The sequence below is a fragment of the Cricetulus griseus genome, chromosome 8 (genome assembly GCF_003668045.3).
Source record: "Cricetulus griseus strain 17A/GY chromosome 8, alternate assembly CriGri-PICRH-1.0, whole genome shotgun sequence".
Lineage (NCBI taxonomy): Eukaryota > Metazoa > Chordata > Mammalia > Rodentia > Cricetidae > Cricetulus > Cricetulus griseus.
In genome coordinates, this window is record NC_048601.1 from 24,994,755 (window position 1) to 25,012,764 (window position 18,010).

General features: G+C 43.8%; 2 protein-coding genes across 8 annotated transcripts in view; one reads left to right on the plus strand and one right to left on the minus strand.

Moving 5' to 3' along the window:
- Positions 1-5,357: 5,357 nt before the first annotated feature.
- Positions 5,358-15,483, minus strand: LOC107978381 (neural Wiskott-Aldrich syndrome protein-like). 5 transcript variants are annotated; one of them, XR_004770989.1, is made up of 2 exons: positions 14,633-15,483; positions 5,358-5,783 (listed from the first exon to the last, which is right to left on the minus strand). XR_004770989.1 is itself a non-coding variant. In XM_035448561.1 (2 exons), exon 1 carries the CDS (start codon positions 15,457-15,459, stop codon positions 15,097-15,099), a length of 363 nt encoding a protein of 120 aa, XP_035304452.1. In that variant the 5' UTR covers positions 15,460-15,483; the 3' UTR covers positions 5,358-5,783; positions 15,074-15,096. The 5 variants fall into 5 exon arrangements, 2 of the variants coding, with proteins under 2 accessions (XP_035304452.1, XP_035304451.1); XR_004770990.1 differs by having other exon boundaries at positions 5,358-5,786; XR_003487647.2 differs by having other exon boundaries at positions 14,564-15,483.
- Erc1 (ELKS/RAB6-interacting/CAST family member 1) overlaps positions 15,383-18,010 on the plus strand; it is a 307,389-nt gene continuing 304,761 nt past the window's right edge. For 2 of the 3 annotated variants that reach the window (XM_027429286.2, XM_027429282.2), the window contains exon 1: positions 15,384-15,539. The gene's annotated coding sequence lies outside the window, so the exon portion shown is untranslated. Of the gene's footprint in view, positions 15,540-18,010 lie in introns of all 3 variants that reach the window. The other variant, XR_004770988.1, reaches the window with a different exon arrangement.

The following is an 18,010-nucleotide window of genomic DNA, read 5'->3' on the forward strand; positions in this document are numbered from 1 at the left end:
CACACACACACACACACACACACACTTAAAAACCACACAATGGCTGGGTGGCAGTGGCACTCGCTTTTAATCCCAGCACTTGAGAGGCAGAGGCAGACAGATCTCTGTGAGTTTGAGACCAGCCTGGTCTACAAGAGCTAGTTCCAGGACAGCCTCCAAAGCCACAGAGAAACCCTGTCTCGAACCCCCCCCCCCAAAAAAAGAAACACACAAAATAAATCTACCAAACAGTATCACTTTGGCAAAAATGGGTTTCATGCATATTAATTTACTCCTTTGTTAGGAGTGTGTCGTCATTTCTGTTGCTCATGAATCTTGCTTTGGGCAGCTTTCCCTCTCACTCTGTGGCATAAGGGGGGGGGGCTGCAAGATCTGTTTTCCAAGCCAGCTCATTCCATGGCTGGCAAGGAAGTCCTGGCTCCTGGCCCAGAGTGCAGCTGAGTTCCGGGCTCAGTCCATGTTCCTCTCTGCATGGGCTTCTTCACAGGCTGCCTGGAGTTTTTCCTGGCATATGACTGGGTGCTGAGAGCCAGCATTCCAAAAAAGCAGAAAGCTGCACTGCCTCCGATTATCTAGTCTCCAAAGAAAACAGTCTTCCCTCTCAAAGACAGAATATCAAAGTCACGATGTAAGAACCTGTGGAATGGGGGTGGCAAGGCATCATTTTGTGAAATTATTACCCACCACAGAATACAGCAAATTGTGCCAGGAAATGAAGTGGCTGCTAGGCCTATGATCTTCACATGCAAGGCAGGCTGAATTGGAAGGATCTGGGTGGCACAGAATGAATGTAAGCGATTCAGGGTTCTTGTGTAGAAGATGGAGGTGGGTGGGGTGCTTCGGTGGCAGGAAGGCGTCGGCTTCAGGAGGTGCGAAGCATTTTCCTTAAGCAAGTTATTAGTAATTTGTCGAGGCTCCAAGACTTCATCCCATTCATTGTTGGGTGGGTGGGCAGTCAGGGTATTTTTGTTGCTCTTTCCTGTCCTTGTCTTCTGCTTGTTGGTAGTGGTACAGCTTGTCAGGTGGATGCTGAGAACTGAATCTGGGTCCTCTGGAAGAGCAACAAGTACTCTTAACTGGAGATGTCTCTCCAGCCTATACCCTATTTATTTAAGTACGCAATCTTCAGGGCAAGGGGTAGACCACTTGCTGATGGGAGCCCTCAGTTTGATTCTCAGCACCTTAAAAAACAGACAAACTAAAACCAAGCAAACCATATCTCTCATATTAGTAGGTCTTCTTTTGAGTTACCCTTGTTCTAGACACTAAGAATACACCTGTGGAACTAGAGGATTGCTCAGTGGTTTAGAGCCCTGGCTGCTCTCCCAGAGGACCTTGGTTTCATTTCCAGCACCCACATGATGACTCACAACCATCGGTAACTCTAGTTCCAGAGGATCATCCTCTCTGGGCCTTCTCAGGTACCAGACAGGAAAGGAGTGCATACATTCAATCAGACAAAACACTCCTGCACATTAAAAAGCCCAAAGAACAAAAAACTGTGGCCAGGCCGGGTGGTGGTGGCACATGTAATCCCAGCACTCAGAAAGCAGAGGTAGTCTAATGTCTGTAAATTCAAGGCCAGCCTAGTTTACAAAGCAAGTTCCAGGACTGCCAGAGCCATGCAGAGAAACTCTGTCTCACAAAACAAAACAAAGAAAAACAAAACTGGCCAGGTGTGGTTGTGCATGCTTACAACCCCAGAACTTTACAGGTCTAGTTCAAAGCTAGATTTAGTTCCATGGGATCCTGTCTCAAACAAACAAAAAACCAAACAAAAAACCAAACAAAAAACAAACAAAAACCACAAACAAACAAATTCAGACATGTGAACAAAGCCAATACCTGACACCATCTTCCCCTGAGGAAAGAATAACAAAACATCGGTAAAGACTTGGAAAGACCAGCCGAGAACAGGATCGAGTGCTTGTAATCCTAGGACATGGGAGGCTGAGGCAGGAGGATTACCATGAATTTGAGGACACCTGGGCTACCTAGTGAATCTCAGGTCAGCCTGTGCTATATGGTAAGAGTCTGTTTCCAAAAAAAAGTTGGCAATAAATGGTTGTTGTACGATAAGTAAATGACCCAGAGACTGGTATTGGGGTTCAAGATTCAAGCTGAAGATCAGAAAAGCAAAGCAGCCAGCTACTAGTTCTCACCTCTAGTTCAGGCTGAAAGGACTAATCCACACACGAGCCTCAAACTTCTGCCTCTCCTCAGAAGAACAAATTCATTCTCCTGGAGAATGAATGCCTCTCTGAGACCTTGCTTCTGTCTTATTTACTACCCTAATGTTGGGATTAAAGGTGTGAGCTATAATTCTCTTTTAGATTGACTCACTCTTGTGTAGATATGGTCTTCCTTGGACTCACAGAGATCTATCTCTTAATCCTAAATCCTAGGATTAAAGGTGGTATCACCACCTTCTAGCTTCTGGGATTAAAGTTGTGTGCCTGGCATCTATGGCTTTTGGCTGACTTTGCCTTCTGAATCCTCAGGTAAGCTTTGATAAATCATAAATAATATATCACTACAAGAATAGGCTAGTATGCTGGTTTGAATGAGGAATGTCTTCCATAGTCTTGGGCATTTGGATATTTGGTCCAGTTAGTGGCATTGTCTAGTGAGGTTTAGGAGGTATGACCATGCTAAAATAAGTATGTCCCTGGTGGGCTTTGAGAGCTTAAGGCCTGGCCCTGCTTCTATTTGCTCTCTCTGCTTTGTGCTTGGGTTTTGAAGATGTGAGCTCTCAGCTTCCAGTTCCAGCTGCCATGCCTCCGCTCTGCCGTCATGGACTCTTATCCCTCTGGAACTGTAAGCCCAAATAAACGTCCTTCCTTAAATTGCTGTGGTTGAGGTGTTTTATCACAGCAAAAATGACTAATATAGCTAGTAATGGGGAAGTCTTCATAAAGAGTAGCCACCGCACAGTGTGTAAGTGTTGATAGGTCTAGAGATGAGTGTGGTGGCACATACCTGAGATCCCAGCACTGGGAGGTAGGGGCAGAAGCATCAAGAGCCTGGGATAGATGAGACCCTATCTCAAAGCCCCCTCCTGAAATAAACCATTAAAATAATATAAACTTCTAGTACTATTTCAGTGTTCAAACATGTATTATTAATTTTTTTTTGTTTTTTGAGACAGGGTTTTTCTGTGTTCCCCTAGCTGTCCTGGAACTCGCTCTGTAGACCAGGCCGTGATGTGGGATGATGCTCTTGTTTGCTATAAAGATTTGTCACTCATATTGGTTTAATAAAATGCTGATTGGCCAGTGGGTGGGGCAACCAGACTAGGAGAATTCCGGAAGGAGGAAAAGCAGAGACACAGTTGCCAGCCAGACACAGAGGAAGCAAGATGAGAATGCCTTATTGAGAAAAGATACCAAGCCATGTGACTAAACATAGATAAGAATTATGGGTTAATTTAAGTTGTAAGATTTTGTTAGTAATAAGCCTGAGCAATAGGCCAAACAGTTTATAATTAATATAAGCATCTGTGTGTTTATTTGTGACTGAATGGCTGCAGGACTGGGAAGGACAGAAAGTTCTGTCTACAAGGCTGGCCTTGAACTCACAGAGATCTGACTGTCTCTGCCTCTCAAGTGCTGGGACTAAAGGCGTGCGCCACCACTGCCAGGCTGTAGGGTATTTTCTTAATTGACTGATGTGAGAGGGCCCACCTCACTGTGGGTGATGTCACCACTAAGCAGCATTTTTCCATGGCTCCTTCCATGGCTTCCCTCAGTGGACTGTGATCTAAGATACATATCACATAAACCCTTTCTTCCCAGAGTTGCTTCTAGCCACGATTTATCACAGCAATAGAAAGCAGACTAATATAGTTCTTGAAAAAGTTAATACAGGCCGGAGAGAAGGCTCAGCGGGTGAGAGCACTCGCTGCTCTTGCAGAGGACTTGGTTGGCTCCTAGTGTCCACATGACAGCTCATAACCCTTTGTAATTCCAGTTTTAGGGATCCAATGCCCTCTTCTGTCTTCACAGGCAAAAAAAAACTGTCCTCCTGGAGTCACAGATGGTTGTGAGCTGCCATGTGGGTTCTTTGGAAGAACATTTAGTGCTCTTAACTGCTGAGCCATCTCTCCAGCTCTAAGTAAATTAAAAAAAAATAAAACAAAAAACCCAGTAAATTTATACCAAAAAACAGAAAAAGAAAAAAAAAAAGAAACTAAGTTTTAGTAACATAGCTGGAGCAATCTTCAGTGGTGGTGATGGGAAATGAGATTTTAATTTGATATTTCTGTGGTTTGCTGTTGGTTAGTCTTATGGAAATTTTTGTTTTTGTTTTTGTAGACAGGGTTTCTGTGTGTGTAGCCTTGGCTGTCCTGGAACTAGCTCTGTAGATCAGGCTGGCCTCTGACTCACAGAGATCTGCCTGCCTCTGGCTCCTGAGTCCTGGGATCAAAGGCGTGCACCACCGCTGCCCAGAATATTCTCTAATTATTGTTATTCTTAAAATTATTATTTGTGTACATATGCATGTATGTCTGTGTGCCACTTCTGTGCCTGGCACCACAGAGGCCAGAAGAGGGCATCAGAGGCCCCTAAATTGGAGGTCACATGGTAGTGAGCAGCCACGTAGGTGCTAGACATCAGACTGTGTCCTCCGGAAGAGTAACCAATGCTCTTAGATGCTGACCTATCCTTTTAGTCCCTTTTAAAAAAGATTACATTTTATGTTTGCTAGATGTGGTGGCATAGGCCTTGGGAGGCAGAAGCAGGCAAGTGTTTCTGTAAGTTTGAGGCTAGCCTGGTCTACATAGTGAGTTTCAGGACAGCTAGTCATATATTGTGACACTGTCTCAAAAAAAAAATTACATTTGATTATTTTCATGCTCCACATTGTGTAAGTCGAAGTCCGAAGACAGCTTTCCGGAGTTGGTTCTCTTCTTCTACCATGTGGGTCCTGGGGATAGAACTCAGGTCCTCAAGTTTTGTGGCAATGCCTTTATCTGTCGAGTCATCTTGCTAACCCCAAACAATGCTTTCTTCAGCCCAGAAGACTGAAGGTTTTCAACATTCTGATTGCCAGGACACTCTGTTTAATGTTTAAAATGTATTCTTCCTGAGTGCTGGATGATGGGCATGTGCCATTATGCCCAGCCCAGTACTAGTTTTCTTAATCAGCAACTACAGCAGTTAGGGGAAAAAATGCAAGAAAAAAAAAAAAAGACACAGAAGATGGTGGCTGTGTTCTGTATGCTGACACTGGGCCTGTGCTTTTCAGGACATCGCCTGTAAGCTGTACAAAGTCCTGGCGCTACAGCCAGCAACACTGTGGGCATCATGGGGACACAGAAAAGAAGGTAATGATAGACAGAGACACAAGACTCTGGGTTCATTTCAAGAATAACTAATTTTTATTTTTCCACTGTTTACTTGGTTACTAGAGATAGCACTGTAAGCAGAGCTTGATTAAACAGTATCTTTGGCCCCTTACCTGAATTCTTCCTTCCACACTTCTCTGCAAATATTAGCTTTTACCCTCTTATCTGAGCTCTTCCTTTTGCATTTCTCTGTCCTTTTGGCCTTGTTTTGCCCCAGAGAACATTCCCCCTAGGCTCTGTCTCATGCTTGCAGTTTTCCAAAGTCACAGGGCCACTTCTGGGTCAAGGTTTGTGCTTGAAGAAAGAAATACAGATCATCTGGACCCCAACACGTGATGTAATGATGGTGCAATACTTTTGAAGTGGATGAATTATTATGAAGGAGTTAAGTATCTTGCATGCAAGCTTTCTTCTGTTTGGGTGTCCCATGCCACGTCTGCTGTGAAATGGAAAAACATGTAGAAACAATTATATGAAACTTTACAACACTTGTGAAAACACCTTGGTTCTCTTTATGACAGTATAATATTTCTGCAAATATCATCCAAAATGCCCCACAGGCAAGGCTTTCATCCTCACTAAAGGTTGGTCTCAGCTAGCCATATGGGACTGTTCTATTGTTTTCAGAATTTTATAATCAGTTATATATACTTTCTAGAATATATTCTCTATTAATGTTATTAAAAACCAATTTCTAATTTACACAGGTACTTTTTGCAGTGGCAACTTAGTTTTTTTTTTTTTTTTTTTTTTTTTTTTTTTCTTTTCAAGACAGGGTTTCTCGGTGTTAACAGCCCTGGCTGTCCTGAAACTCACTTTGTAGACCAGGCTCACCAGTACCTGTCTGGTAGTTTAGTTGTTTTTTTTTTTTTCTTTCTTACAAGTGCATTGCTCATAAGAAGATGACTGCTTATTTGTGTATTATTGCCATTTTAATAATGGTTCTTGAATTTGCTGTCCTATCATCGGCTTTCCCCCACACCCTGTGGTTTTCTCTTCTCACCAAAAAAAAAAAAAAAAAAAAAAAAAAAAAAAAAAAAAAAAAAAAAAAAAACCAAAACAAAACCAAACCAACAACCCCCCCAAAAAAAAACAAAACTAAGAAAAAAAAACTCAAAACCAAATAAACAAAAAACTCCAAACCTTCCCAATTTAAGGCAATGCATTTGTGGGTTTATGTACTACTCTTATACCCCAGGCAGGGGATGGATCCTGGGCTTAATTTTCTTTTAAGGGCCTGGGCTGTGGCCTCTTTTTTTTTTGTCTTGAGCTCATTTGGACGATAAATAACAAAACTGACTGTCTAAAAGATGAATTAACTCTCCTGTGGTGATTATCAGGGAGGATCCCTGGAGAATTAGTAGACCAAGGTGCTGTTGAACTCTATAGAAGCCATGCTCTACTGGAGAGCCATGCCTTTACTAGCCTGCTAAACAATCTCATAAAAGGATTTACCACTAAGTCAAAGCAGGCTCACTAAGTACAGTCACCTTAAAGTTTACTTTTAGTACCGATTGCCACTGTGTAGTGGGTTCAAAGGAGAACCCGTGGCTTTTCCATCTTGTGACTTAAATGTTCTGTGATCCTAAGATGTATCTGAGCTGTTCAGACTTCACCCAATTCTGGCTTTCCTTTCACCAAGTCATTTACATGATCAAATGAATGACTGCCTAGAATGAGGACTACCCAGCTTCCTCAGATAGCCAGGTGGTAGAATCCATGAATGGATGAAACAACAAGGATTCTAAAAATATTTAATGGGAATGGATTAGAAATATAGGCTTTCAAGAGCTGGCATCTTATTGGCCGATACTTTGGAATTTAAGCAATTGAGAAAAGAGCAAACTTGACTGAAGTATGTATTTCTTGTCCTCACGGTAGTTTTTTTAAACAGTTTCTGAACTGACACAGTGTTTTGTTCTTTCTCTAGTTATGAATGTAACACTCTGAGTGTTCCTAAACACAGGATCTTCTTGCTTTGAAATGGTTAGAATAGTTTGGCTTTTAAGTGCACTGTTGATTAAATGTTTCATCGAGGAAGCTGTCAATTAGCTGTACCAGTCTGATCTGTAATGAGCATAGATCCTAATGAGTCCATTTGTTCTATTTCCAGAACAATTCTTAAGGTGGATTTCATTCTTGCATAGTAATCTAGGAGATTTGATGACATTTTAAGTCTGACCCCTCCATCAGAACGAAGAATTCTGATGTTGAAAACGTGTACAGATTTGTGTGGGAAAAGCCTTGGAAAACAAAACAAAACAAAACTCGGAAGAGTAATCTGTCCTACAGTGGTTAGAGAAGGGGTCATTTTCGTGTCATAATTTCTCTCTTCTTTGGTGTTGGAATTTAGTCAGTTGAAAAGCATTTTCGGGGGCGGGGGGCTGGAAAGATGGCTCAGAGGTTAAGAGCATCGACTGTGATTCGAAGTGGAGCCGTTCCTTGTGGGGGGGCTTATGCAGTTTAGCCATGACTTATGACTTCCCATACCACATCAATGTGCTGCTTTCAAAAACTTAATACACTGTGGGTACTACTGTTTGCTATGGACTGCATGTCTATCACCCTTGACACCCCACCCCACCCCGACCCCCGTCCCCACCTATGTATTTAGGTCTAAGGCCTAAAATGGTGGTATCTGAAGATGAGGACTTTGGAATCCCACCTGTATGCATGTATATGATTTGATCAGTTCCTTACATAAAATTTTAATCCTATGTAATTTCCTAAGCAACAAAAAGTACTAGAAAAATCTTTGTCTTTTGGCCCCAGTTCCTGACACTACATGGTAGCTCACAACCATCAGTTATGAGATCTGGTGCCCTCTTCTGGTGTGCAGATATACATGGAAGCAGAATGTTGTATACATAATAAAATCTAACATCTCACAACAACAAAAAAGCATTTTCGTGTCAAAATGTAAGCTTTAATTAAGGTTTGTTTCATTAAAATTAAAAAAAAAATCAGGGGCTGGAGAGATGGTTCAGTGGTTAACAATATTGGCAGCTCTCCCAGGACCCAGGTTCAATTCCTAGCACCTACATGGTGGCCCCCACACAACCCTGTGTAGCTCTAGTTCTAATATGTCCCTTCCAGCCTCCACAAGCACTGCATGCATGTGTGCACAGGCCCTTTCTGCAGGCAAAACACCCAAATACATAGAACTAAATAAATCCTTAAGAATTATTTTTAAAACCCCTGAAAACAAGCATGGTGTGTTGTCACATGTCTTTAATTCCAGTACTTGGGAAGCAGAGGAAGGTGGATCTCTGTGAGTTCAAGGCCAACCTGTTCTACAAGAGTGAATTCTAGGACAACTAGGGCTGTTACACAGAGAAACTCTGTTTGGGGAAAGAAAAAAAAAAAAAGAGGAAAACAACAACAATCCCAAATCAAACCACTAAACCCACTTGTAACCTTAGTAAACCCAATTATATGTTTTGGTTGTAAGCCTAGCCTTTAACATCTGAACATCTCTCCAGCTGCCCCCTACCTTAAAAAAAAAAATGTGTATTGGTGTGAATGTGTCAGATTCCCTGGAATCCCTGTAACTGAAGTTACAGAAAGTTGTGAGCTGCCACGTGGTTGCTGGGAATTGAACTTGGGTCCTTTAGAAGAACAGCCAGTGCTCTTAACTGCTGTGCCATCTCTCCAGCCTCTGTAAGCTCAATTATAATACACAATTATTTATTTTTACATGTGTGCTTGTGGAGGTCAGAGGAGGGCATTGTATCCCCTGGACCTGGCAGTTAAAGATGGTTGTGAGCCTCCTCTCCATAATGATTATGGAAGTAAAACCCAGGTTCTCTGCAAGAACAAGTGCTTTTAACCATGGAGCCAACTCTCAAGCCCCATAATACACTACTTTTTACTATATACACACACAATTAAAGATAATACATCTTTTAAAAAGATCTAGCTTCAAAACCAAAATCAAAGCAAAACAAAACAAAATCCCATCTACAATACAAAGCAACAAACAAAATAAAACAAGAAAAAGACTGGATGGTGCTAGAGGGGGGTGAGATGGGAAGATGACTTGAGCGTAGGCATTCAAGGCTGGCCGGGATAGTAGATCCTTTCTCAAAACAAACACAGAAGACATTCAACATCCAGGGAGAATGCATGTGAAGGAGGCAGAGGCTGAAGTCAGGAACTGCAAGTCAAGGAATGCCAAGAATTTCTAGGCAATCACCAGAAGCCAGGAAAAAGCAGGAGGGCACCTCCCTACAGGTTTCAGAGGGGCATGACCCTGTGGGTACCTCAGAATGTTTTTGAGGTGCTAGGAACTGGGGATTAAACCCAAGGCTTCATGTTTACAAATCATGAGCTTTACTACTGAGCTATTTCCTCAGTCCCAAAGCTGTGAAACAATAAACTTCTACTTTTTAAGCTATCTAGTCTGTGGCATTTATATCAGCCCAAAGAAATGACAACTGATAAAAATATTTTTGTGGTAATGTTTGAATCTGGGTTCTCATTCATTCTAGGCAAGCACCCTACTACTTGGCTACATTTCCACCCTCTTTTTACTTTTTATTTTAAGAAAGGGACTCACTAAGTTGCCCGCATTATTGTACTCTATAGCCAGGCAGATCTTGCCTTCCGTCTCAGAATCCAGTCTCAGGGAGCACAAACTACACCACCACACCCAGTTCTTGTGTGGCTTTACCCTACATTTGCATTTCATTTCATTCGTCTGTTCAGCATTTTAGATACCCTCTACTTTACTTGTTCTTAGATGACTCTAATGTGATTATGTTTTGTTTTTTGGGTTTGTGTGTTTGTTTTGTTGTTGTTGTTGTTAACAGCCCTGGCTGTTCTGGAACACACTTTGTAGACCAGGCTGGCCTTGAACTCAAAGAGATCCTCCTGCCTCTGCCTCCTGATTGCTGGGATTAAAGGGGTGCACCGCCACTGCCTGGTGTGATTGACCTTTAAAAACTAGTAATTCTTTCAAATATTTATTACATTTACTTATTTTGTGCAGATGTGTGTGGACACAGGTGCCACAGCATGCAGGTGAAGTCAGAGAACAACTTGGAGAGTTGGTTCTCTCCTTTTACAATGTGAGTCCTGGGGATCAAACTCAAGATCGTCAGGGTTGGCGGCAGCAAGCATCTGTATCCACTGAGCTGGTCCAAACCTCTCTGGTCCAATTTTCAGAAATTCTGACAAAAATTTGAGTTTTTCTCTTATAATCAGCTTTCTACCTATTTTGGTAACAAACCATCTTAATATTTTGTTTTATTATTATTTTTAGACAGAGTCTACCTTGTAGCCCAGGCTGGCCTCCAACTCTGGATCTTCTTCCTCAGCCCTGTGAATACTGGTATTAAAGGATTATAGAACCACGGGCTACATTTTTTTTTTTTTTTTAATGGTAGGGTTCTTTTGTAGTTTTAGTGGCCTTGAACTCCTGATTCTTCTGTCTTCCTCCCAAGTATGTACCATGACTTGGCTATAGGTCTTAATTTTAACTGTATGTGTGGGTCACCACAGGCAAGGAAGGGCCATATAACTAAGTTTTCATATGAGATATATAGTGATATATATATATATATATATATATATATATATATGTAATATGTAATTTTTTTTCCTGTTGCTTTTAGTATCTGGGTATTGAACCCAGGTCCTCCTGCCACTGAGCTACATCCTCTGTTGTTCTGGAAACTGAGTCTCACTCTGTAGCCCAGGCTGGCTTCAAACTCATGGTAATCTTGCCACTTCAGCCTCCTTAGTGCTGAGACAGTGTTTTGCTTTCTCTCTCTGCCTGGCCTAGAACTAATCCTAATGATTAACGATGTTGAGCAACTTCTCAAGTTCTTTTTGGCTATCTGGTTATCTTTGGGAAAATATCCATTCAGATTATTCTTTCATTCTTTAAATGTGGGTTGTATTTCTATAGTTGAGTTCTATAGATATATTTCTATAGATATGGAAGAGATAGGATTTGCAAATTATTTTCCTAAATCCATGTTGCCGCTTAGGCCCCTCCCAGTCTCATTTTATTTTTTGAGACAGGGCTTCACTACATAGCACAGACTAACTTAATGCTCAAGTCTCAGCCTCTAGAGTGCTCAAGTATTGGCAAAGGCCTGTATATTCAGGTTTTTTTTTTTGGATAGTGTCTCTATTAGTTGGTTGTTGTTGCCACACCACCGACCGAAGATGGCCTCTTTGAAGATTAACATTTCAAAATCTGAATTTCAAAGGAACCTAATTGAATACATACAACTCCAGGCCATTCAGATTTATGTTCCTCTCAAATGAAAAATGCATTCTATCCATTCCAACAGACAATTCATGTTCACATGAATTCTAAACCCCAAATCTTTTTTTTGTAATTAATTTTTTATTAGTTCAAATTAGGAACAAGCTTGCTTCACATGTCAATCCCTCCTCCCTCTCCCTCTCCAACCCCCCACCTGCTGCCCACCCCATCCCTCCTCCACTCCCCAGGCAGGGTAGGGCCCTCGATGGGAGGCTCCCCAAAGTCCACCACATCATCCTGGGCCGGGCCTAGGGCCTCACCCATGCGTCCAGGATGAGAGAGCATCCCTTCATGAGGGATGGGCTCTCAAAGTCCCTTCTTATACCAGGGAAAAAAACTGATCCACTACCAGGGGCCCCCTAGAGTTCAGAGGCCTCCTCATTGACATCCATGTTCAGGGGTCTGGATCAGTCCTGTGCTGGCCTCCCAGACAGCAGTCTGGGGTCCATGTGCTCCCCCTTGTTCAGGCCAGCTTAAACCCAAAATCTTACCTAACTAAATACAGGTTAAATGGGGTGTGCTGTCACTAGCCTGCAGTTCCAGCACTTGGGAGACTGAGGGTTTGTAAGATGTCATTTGAACCCAGTAGTTTAAGACCAGTTTAGCCAATACAGTGAGATTCTCACCCCAGGAGGGGGCAGGAAAACCACAAACAACTAATACAATTTTCCCAAATTAAAACAAACAAAATAGAGATTAAGCATTCTTTAAAAAATCTGAAATGCTGTGGTGATGTATTTACAATTTAATAAAGCCACTGAAGATCAGAAAACCAAAGTAGCCAGCCACTAGCTCTTTCCTCTACCTCACTGAAATGGGTGATCCTGTCTCCACGAATCCTCAGAGTACAATGCTGACTGCACTGATCTTCAAGCCACAGACTGCAGTCCCTGAGTTCCTGTCTCTTTCTGCCTTGTATTCCTTTCTCCACCCAGCTGTATCACTCCTGTCTCCACCTCCCCAGTGCTAGGATTAAAGGTGTGAGCTGTTACTCTTTAGATTCTGTTATTCTCTTACTCTTTAGTCCAGAGTGGCCTTGGACTCACAGAGATCCATCTGCCTCTGTCTCCTGAATCCTGGGATTAAAGGTGTGTGCCACCACCACCTGGCTTTTAGGGCTAACTAGTATGGCTGCTGGAATTAAAGCTGTATATCACCACTGCCTGGCATTGCATTTTGATCTCCAGTGGCTTTATTAAATCATAACCAATTTATCACTACAAAATGCTGCAAAAGCTGAAAGTTTTTTGACCATCAACATGGTATCATAGGTGGAAACTTTCACATTCTTAAACCCTACTTTATGCAAAAATTAAAACCATTGCATGAAATGACTTTCAGGACATATTTCCTGAAAAAGGTATATATGAAATAAATTACCTCTGTGTTCAGATTTGGGTTCCATCCTCAAGAGACCTCTCTATGTGTATGTCAGTATCTACTTCCACCCCCAGACAGGAAGGTAGTGAGTGGTCTTTGGTTATAGAACTTGGCATCTTTGAGTTCGAGGCCAGCCTGGTTTAGAGAGTGAGTTCCAGGGTAGCTAGAACTACACAGAGAAACCCTGTCTTAAACAAAACAAAACAAAAACAAAAAACAAACCCAAAACAACCCACCTCCCAAATAAAGCAAAGCAAAGAAACAAAGAAAAAGAAAATCTGAACCACTTCTGGGCCCAGCATTTTAGGTAAGAGGTACTCAGTCTATATTATCTGAATTCCGTATGGGTGAGACTTGGGATGGATGAGACTTGGGATGGATGAGTCATCCTGAGGCAAAATTCTCTCCAGTTAAGAACCAGAGAAGTTACATGGTTTCAGGAAACAATGGCAGGACATACACAATATCATCGTTTTGGAGACTGAACCAGAAGCTGTTGTGAGTTCCAGGACATCCTGGGCAGTCCCCAACACACAGAGACATACACACCATTAGCAAGGCAGACTTCTCTATACTTACTATGCAAGAAGTATCTGAAAAAATAGACAATGAAGAATGGCTTTCCTTGGGTGAGTACCTATATATCTAAGAAACAAAATGTCAACCTCAGTTTCTGAGTGTGTGTGTGAACTCAAGCACACGCAGAGATCACAGTAGGCTTCTTCTATCGCCTTCTGCCTTAGTGCCTTGAGTCAGGGTCTCTCACTGAATCAGAAGTTCATCTTTTTTGTTCAACTTTTGGGATGAACCTGTCTTCCTTCGCCAGTGCTGGTGTTACAAACACCTGAAGCTGTGTCTGGATTTTATGTGGGTGCTGGGGATTCAAAGTCAGATCCAGTGCTCTTACCCACTAAGCCCCATCTTCCCAGCCCCAGAAATGAAATCTTCTTTGATTCTTCTCTGGCTGCCTACACCTTTTTGGCTGCACACACTCTAACAGTTGGTTGTGTCATATGTGAGATGTAAGAACAGGGAGTCATTTCAGAATGCCGAAGGAACAGTCATGGTACAAGTGCATTTTGGGAGGGAACACTTAGAGAATCTGGGGAGGAAGGAATTCACCAAACAGAATTTGGTGAATGAATGTGAATACTCCGGGGGAAAATGTTAATGGGATTATGAAGTGTAAGCTGGTTAATTACAGTGGGAGGTTAAGGATGAGTAAAACGATGAGTCTTAACTCCTCTCATCTCAAAGGCATGTTAAATTGGCTTAATAAACCTTGGGAGTACGGAGATGAGTATAATTCACACCACCCTTAGATTTTTGGCTTAGAGATAGCAGCTTATCTACATTTTAAAATTAGTGACTGTGTTGGCCCTACCTCTGTATTTTTTTTTTTTTTACCTGCACCTGACAAAAGGAAAAGGTTGAGACTCAGCACCAGAAAACTGGGTTGTCTAAAATAAGGCAGCAGCTGCTTCGTAGTTCGCCTTGCTTGGTGCGAGGGCTAAATAAAAAAAGGTAACGTGGTGAAGCATTTGGCACAGCGCACGCACCGCATGTGGACACCGGGTTCCGCCCACGCGCTTCCTCCCTGGCATCGTAGCTGCAGAAAAGCCACCTACTGAGAGGGGTCCTTAGGATGACCGCTTGGACAGCCCGGATGACTCAAGAGTATCATTGCCTTCCGCAGCCACATTTCGCAAAAGCCCCAGTGTGAGGGGCAAGCTAACTTCTCTTGGAAAAAGGGCGCCGAGGCAGCCGCGGCTCTAAGTGCCAAGCCCAGAGTTATTTCCTAAGGTGGCGGCGATCCCAGGGTTCGGGTAACGGGCCTGCCAAGGAGGGGGCGGGGCGACTCCAGGTTTGGGAAAGGCCACTCCACTCCTGGGGCTTCCAGCAGTCCACGTCCTACGGCAAGCAGGAGGAGACAAACGCCGCCCCTCCTCGCCCGCACCTTCCTCGCTCGCTATCGCCGCCCTGGCTCTCCCGTGGACGCTCGGCCGTGGGTGTGTGTATGTGAGGGGCGGCTCTCCGTGTGCCACAACTCTACCTCGGCGCCCAGTTACCTTCGTGGCCTCGAAGCGCCGCGCTACGCGATCCCGCTGCGCCGTCCCCCCTGAGCCGCGTCGCGAGGCGCTTCCCGGAGGGGACGAGGGAAAGCCCGGCGGTCCGCGAGAGAGGGAGGCGGGGCGCGGACGCCGCGCGGGCCCCCGGGGGCGGGGCTAGGTGTGCGCGGGGGGCGGGGCGTGGTGACGTCGCGGGCGCCGGTCGTGCTGGAGCCGTGGCTGTGCGGCGGGCGGCGGCGGCGGCTGTGATAGTGGCGGCGGCAGGGTTGACCGGGAGGCGGCAGCGGCAGCGGCGGCCCTGAGGGAGAGTGAGGCGGCCGCGTCGGGAGCCGCCCGCCCGTCAGGCGGAACCTCGAGCTGTCCGGCGGTCGCAGGCGCCGAGGCATTTGCCGTTTCCTACCCGGCTCGGCGCTCCCGGCCCTGGCTGGGCAGGGCAGAGCGCCCCTGGGGAGGGGCGGAGCTGTAGGTGAGGCTTCGGGACCCCTCCCCCTCCTGATGGAGCCGGGAGCGGGGTGAGGGGGGCGATGATGGGGAGGTCGGGAGGGCGGACCCCGCCCCAGCGCACCGGAGCCCACCGGCGACCGCGCCCTGCGGAGCTCCGGGATTGGGCGGGAGCGAAGGCGCTGGCGGAGGGGACCTCCGCTGTGGGAGGTGGGGGCTTCTGGCATTTCCGAGACCCGGAGGTGGGAGGCATGATGTGGGGAGGCGGGGAGGTTGGGGGCCTGGGAGGAGTTGGGGTGCGGCCAAGGTGGATCTGATGTAAAATGTTTAAGATGATTTTTTTTTTAAATTATTTTGGACCCAGTGAGATAGAAGAAAGGTTGTATTTCAAAAGGAAAACGAAGCGTGGATGTTGCCCTCCTGGTAGCTTGGGGGGGGTCTGGGTCTTTTTTTTTTTTTTCCTTGACCGGATGAGTGGAATTCACGGAGGGAAGAGAGTCCCTTTGCGTTGACTTGGGGTAGGTAAATTGTGAGCGTGAGTGAACCAGGTTTTACACACAAGGAGGAGGATGTTGGTGTTTAGACAACTTCATTCTGTAGAAATCACGAGGGAGTATGTCTTATTATTACTGTTAGCCTCTTAAAAGTGCTGTCTCCAGTTTTTTAAATTTTTCCTGCCACCCCCCCCTCCCGTCCCAGGCTTGTGCTTGATCTCTTTGTACCACTTTTAGTTTTTAAAGTGAACCCTTAAGAAAAGGCCCGGGACTCAGTTTCTTTGCCAGGCACATTTCAGAGTAATAGTTGCAGGTAGTTGTGGTTGATGGCTTTGAGTGGATAAAACAAACTGAACAGTTCTGTTGGAGCTAATTGTGTGAAAATTGTTTAAGTGTTTTAAAGTGTAATTGTCTTTTACACCTTGTTTTTCGATAGACCTTGATACATTTTGTGTTCATTGTATTCATGATTGTTTTTGGAGTTAAAAAAATGGACTTAAAAAAAGTGTGTGGCTGTGTGTGTGCTCGAGAGCGCTCGCTTTGAGGTCAAAGGACAGCCTTTGGGACTCGGTTCTCCCACTGTGGATTGCTGGGATCAAACTTTGGTTGTCAGACTTGTGTCAGACGAGTTATCTGGCTGTCCTATTCTTTGGAATTTTTTTTTTTTAAAGCAAGGACTCACTTTATCCCAGGCTAGCTTCTAACTTACTGTGATCCTTCTGTCTTAGCCTTCCAAGTGCTGAGACTGCAGACATGACTTTACCATGCCTGGCTTTCTGGAAGATTGCTTTTATTTGTCATCTTCAGGTGTACTTATTGTAGTTCGTTTCTCTCTCTCTCTCTCTCTCTCTCTCTCTCTCTCTCTCTCTCTCTCTCTCTTTTGAGACAGGGTTTCTCAGTGCAGCCCCAGATGTCCAGGAACTCACTCTGTAGACCAGGCTGGCCTCAAACTCAGAGATCAGTCTGCCTCTGCCTCCCAAGTGCTGGGATTAAAGGCATGCGTCACTGTCACCTGCCTTTATTGTAGTCTTTATTAATCACTTTAAAAATGAAATAGGTTTTTTAGATAGGCCCCTCCATTTCCAAGGAATATTGTCAGCATCAAATGCTTTTAACCTGTGCTTCTTCTGGTACCCTGTGGGAGGATGTGTCTTACTTTTTCAGGAGCTGTTACTGAGAGTGAACTATCCAGTGTTCTTCACATCATCCTTTCACAGTTTAGCACAATAAATCCAAGTCTTTTTTGGATTCTTGCTTCCTATTTGATTATAGTAGTAACATGCCTTAGCATTTATGACTTAAGCTATTTTTTGTTTAGAAAACAGGTCCTTTGATGGATACATATTTTGATATAATAAGAGACATGGCTTTCAATTCACTTATGGAAGAAGAGGAGACTGCCATAAAATAAAATTTAAACTTACCTAATTTATTTGGGGAAATGACTAAGGGAGTATTTTTCTGTAACCCAAGAGAGAAATACATAGGTTAGGTTAGGTTCAGTAGTTTTAATCACTGCTTGTTTTCCATGTTAACTTCATGAGCAGACCTTGATCTACTAGAAAAATTTCTGTTTGTAGAGACTGATAAGCAATAGAAGCTACGATAGTTAACTGATAAAGTTCATAGTCACAAAATTAAATACTAAATGATCTATATGTAGACATTGAATTATTGGTTGGTGAGTAGTTGTGATTTTAGATTAGCTAGGAGCAAACCCCACATATTTACCCCTGTTGATATTTTTGAGACAAGGTCTCACTGTGGAGACTAGATTGGCCTTCAATTCATTGAACTCTGACTGCCTGTGCCTCCCGAGTACTGAGAGTACAGGCATTCACCACCACGCCAGGCTAGTTTTCAGTTTTGAAGATTTAGTTAGAGACTGGCTGCTGGGATGGTTATGTGTTCAGTTGTAGTATATTTGCCTAACATTCAGGAAAGCTCTAGGTTTGATCCCCATCACTGAAGAAAATAAACCCAAAAGGTAATGGGTGAAACT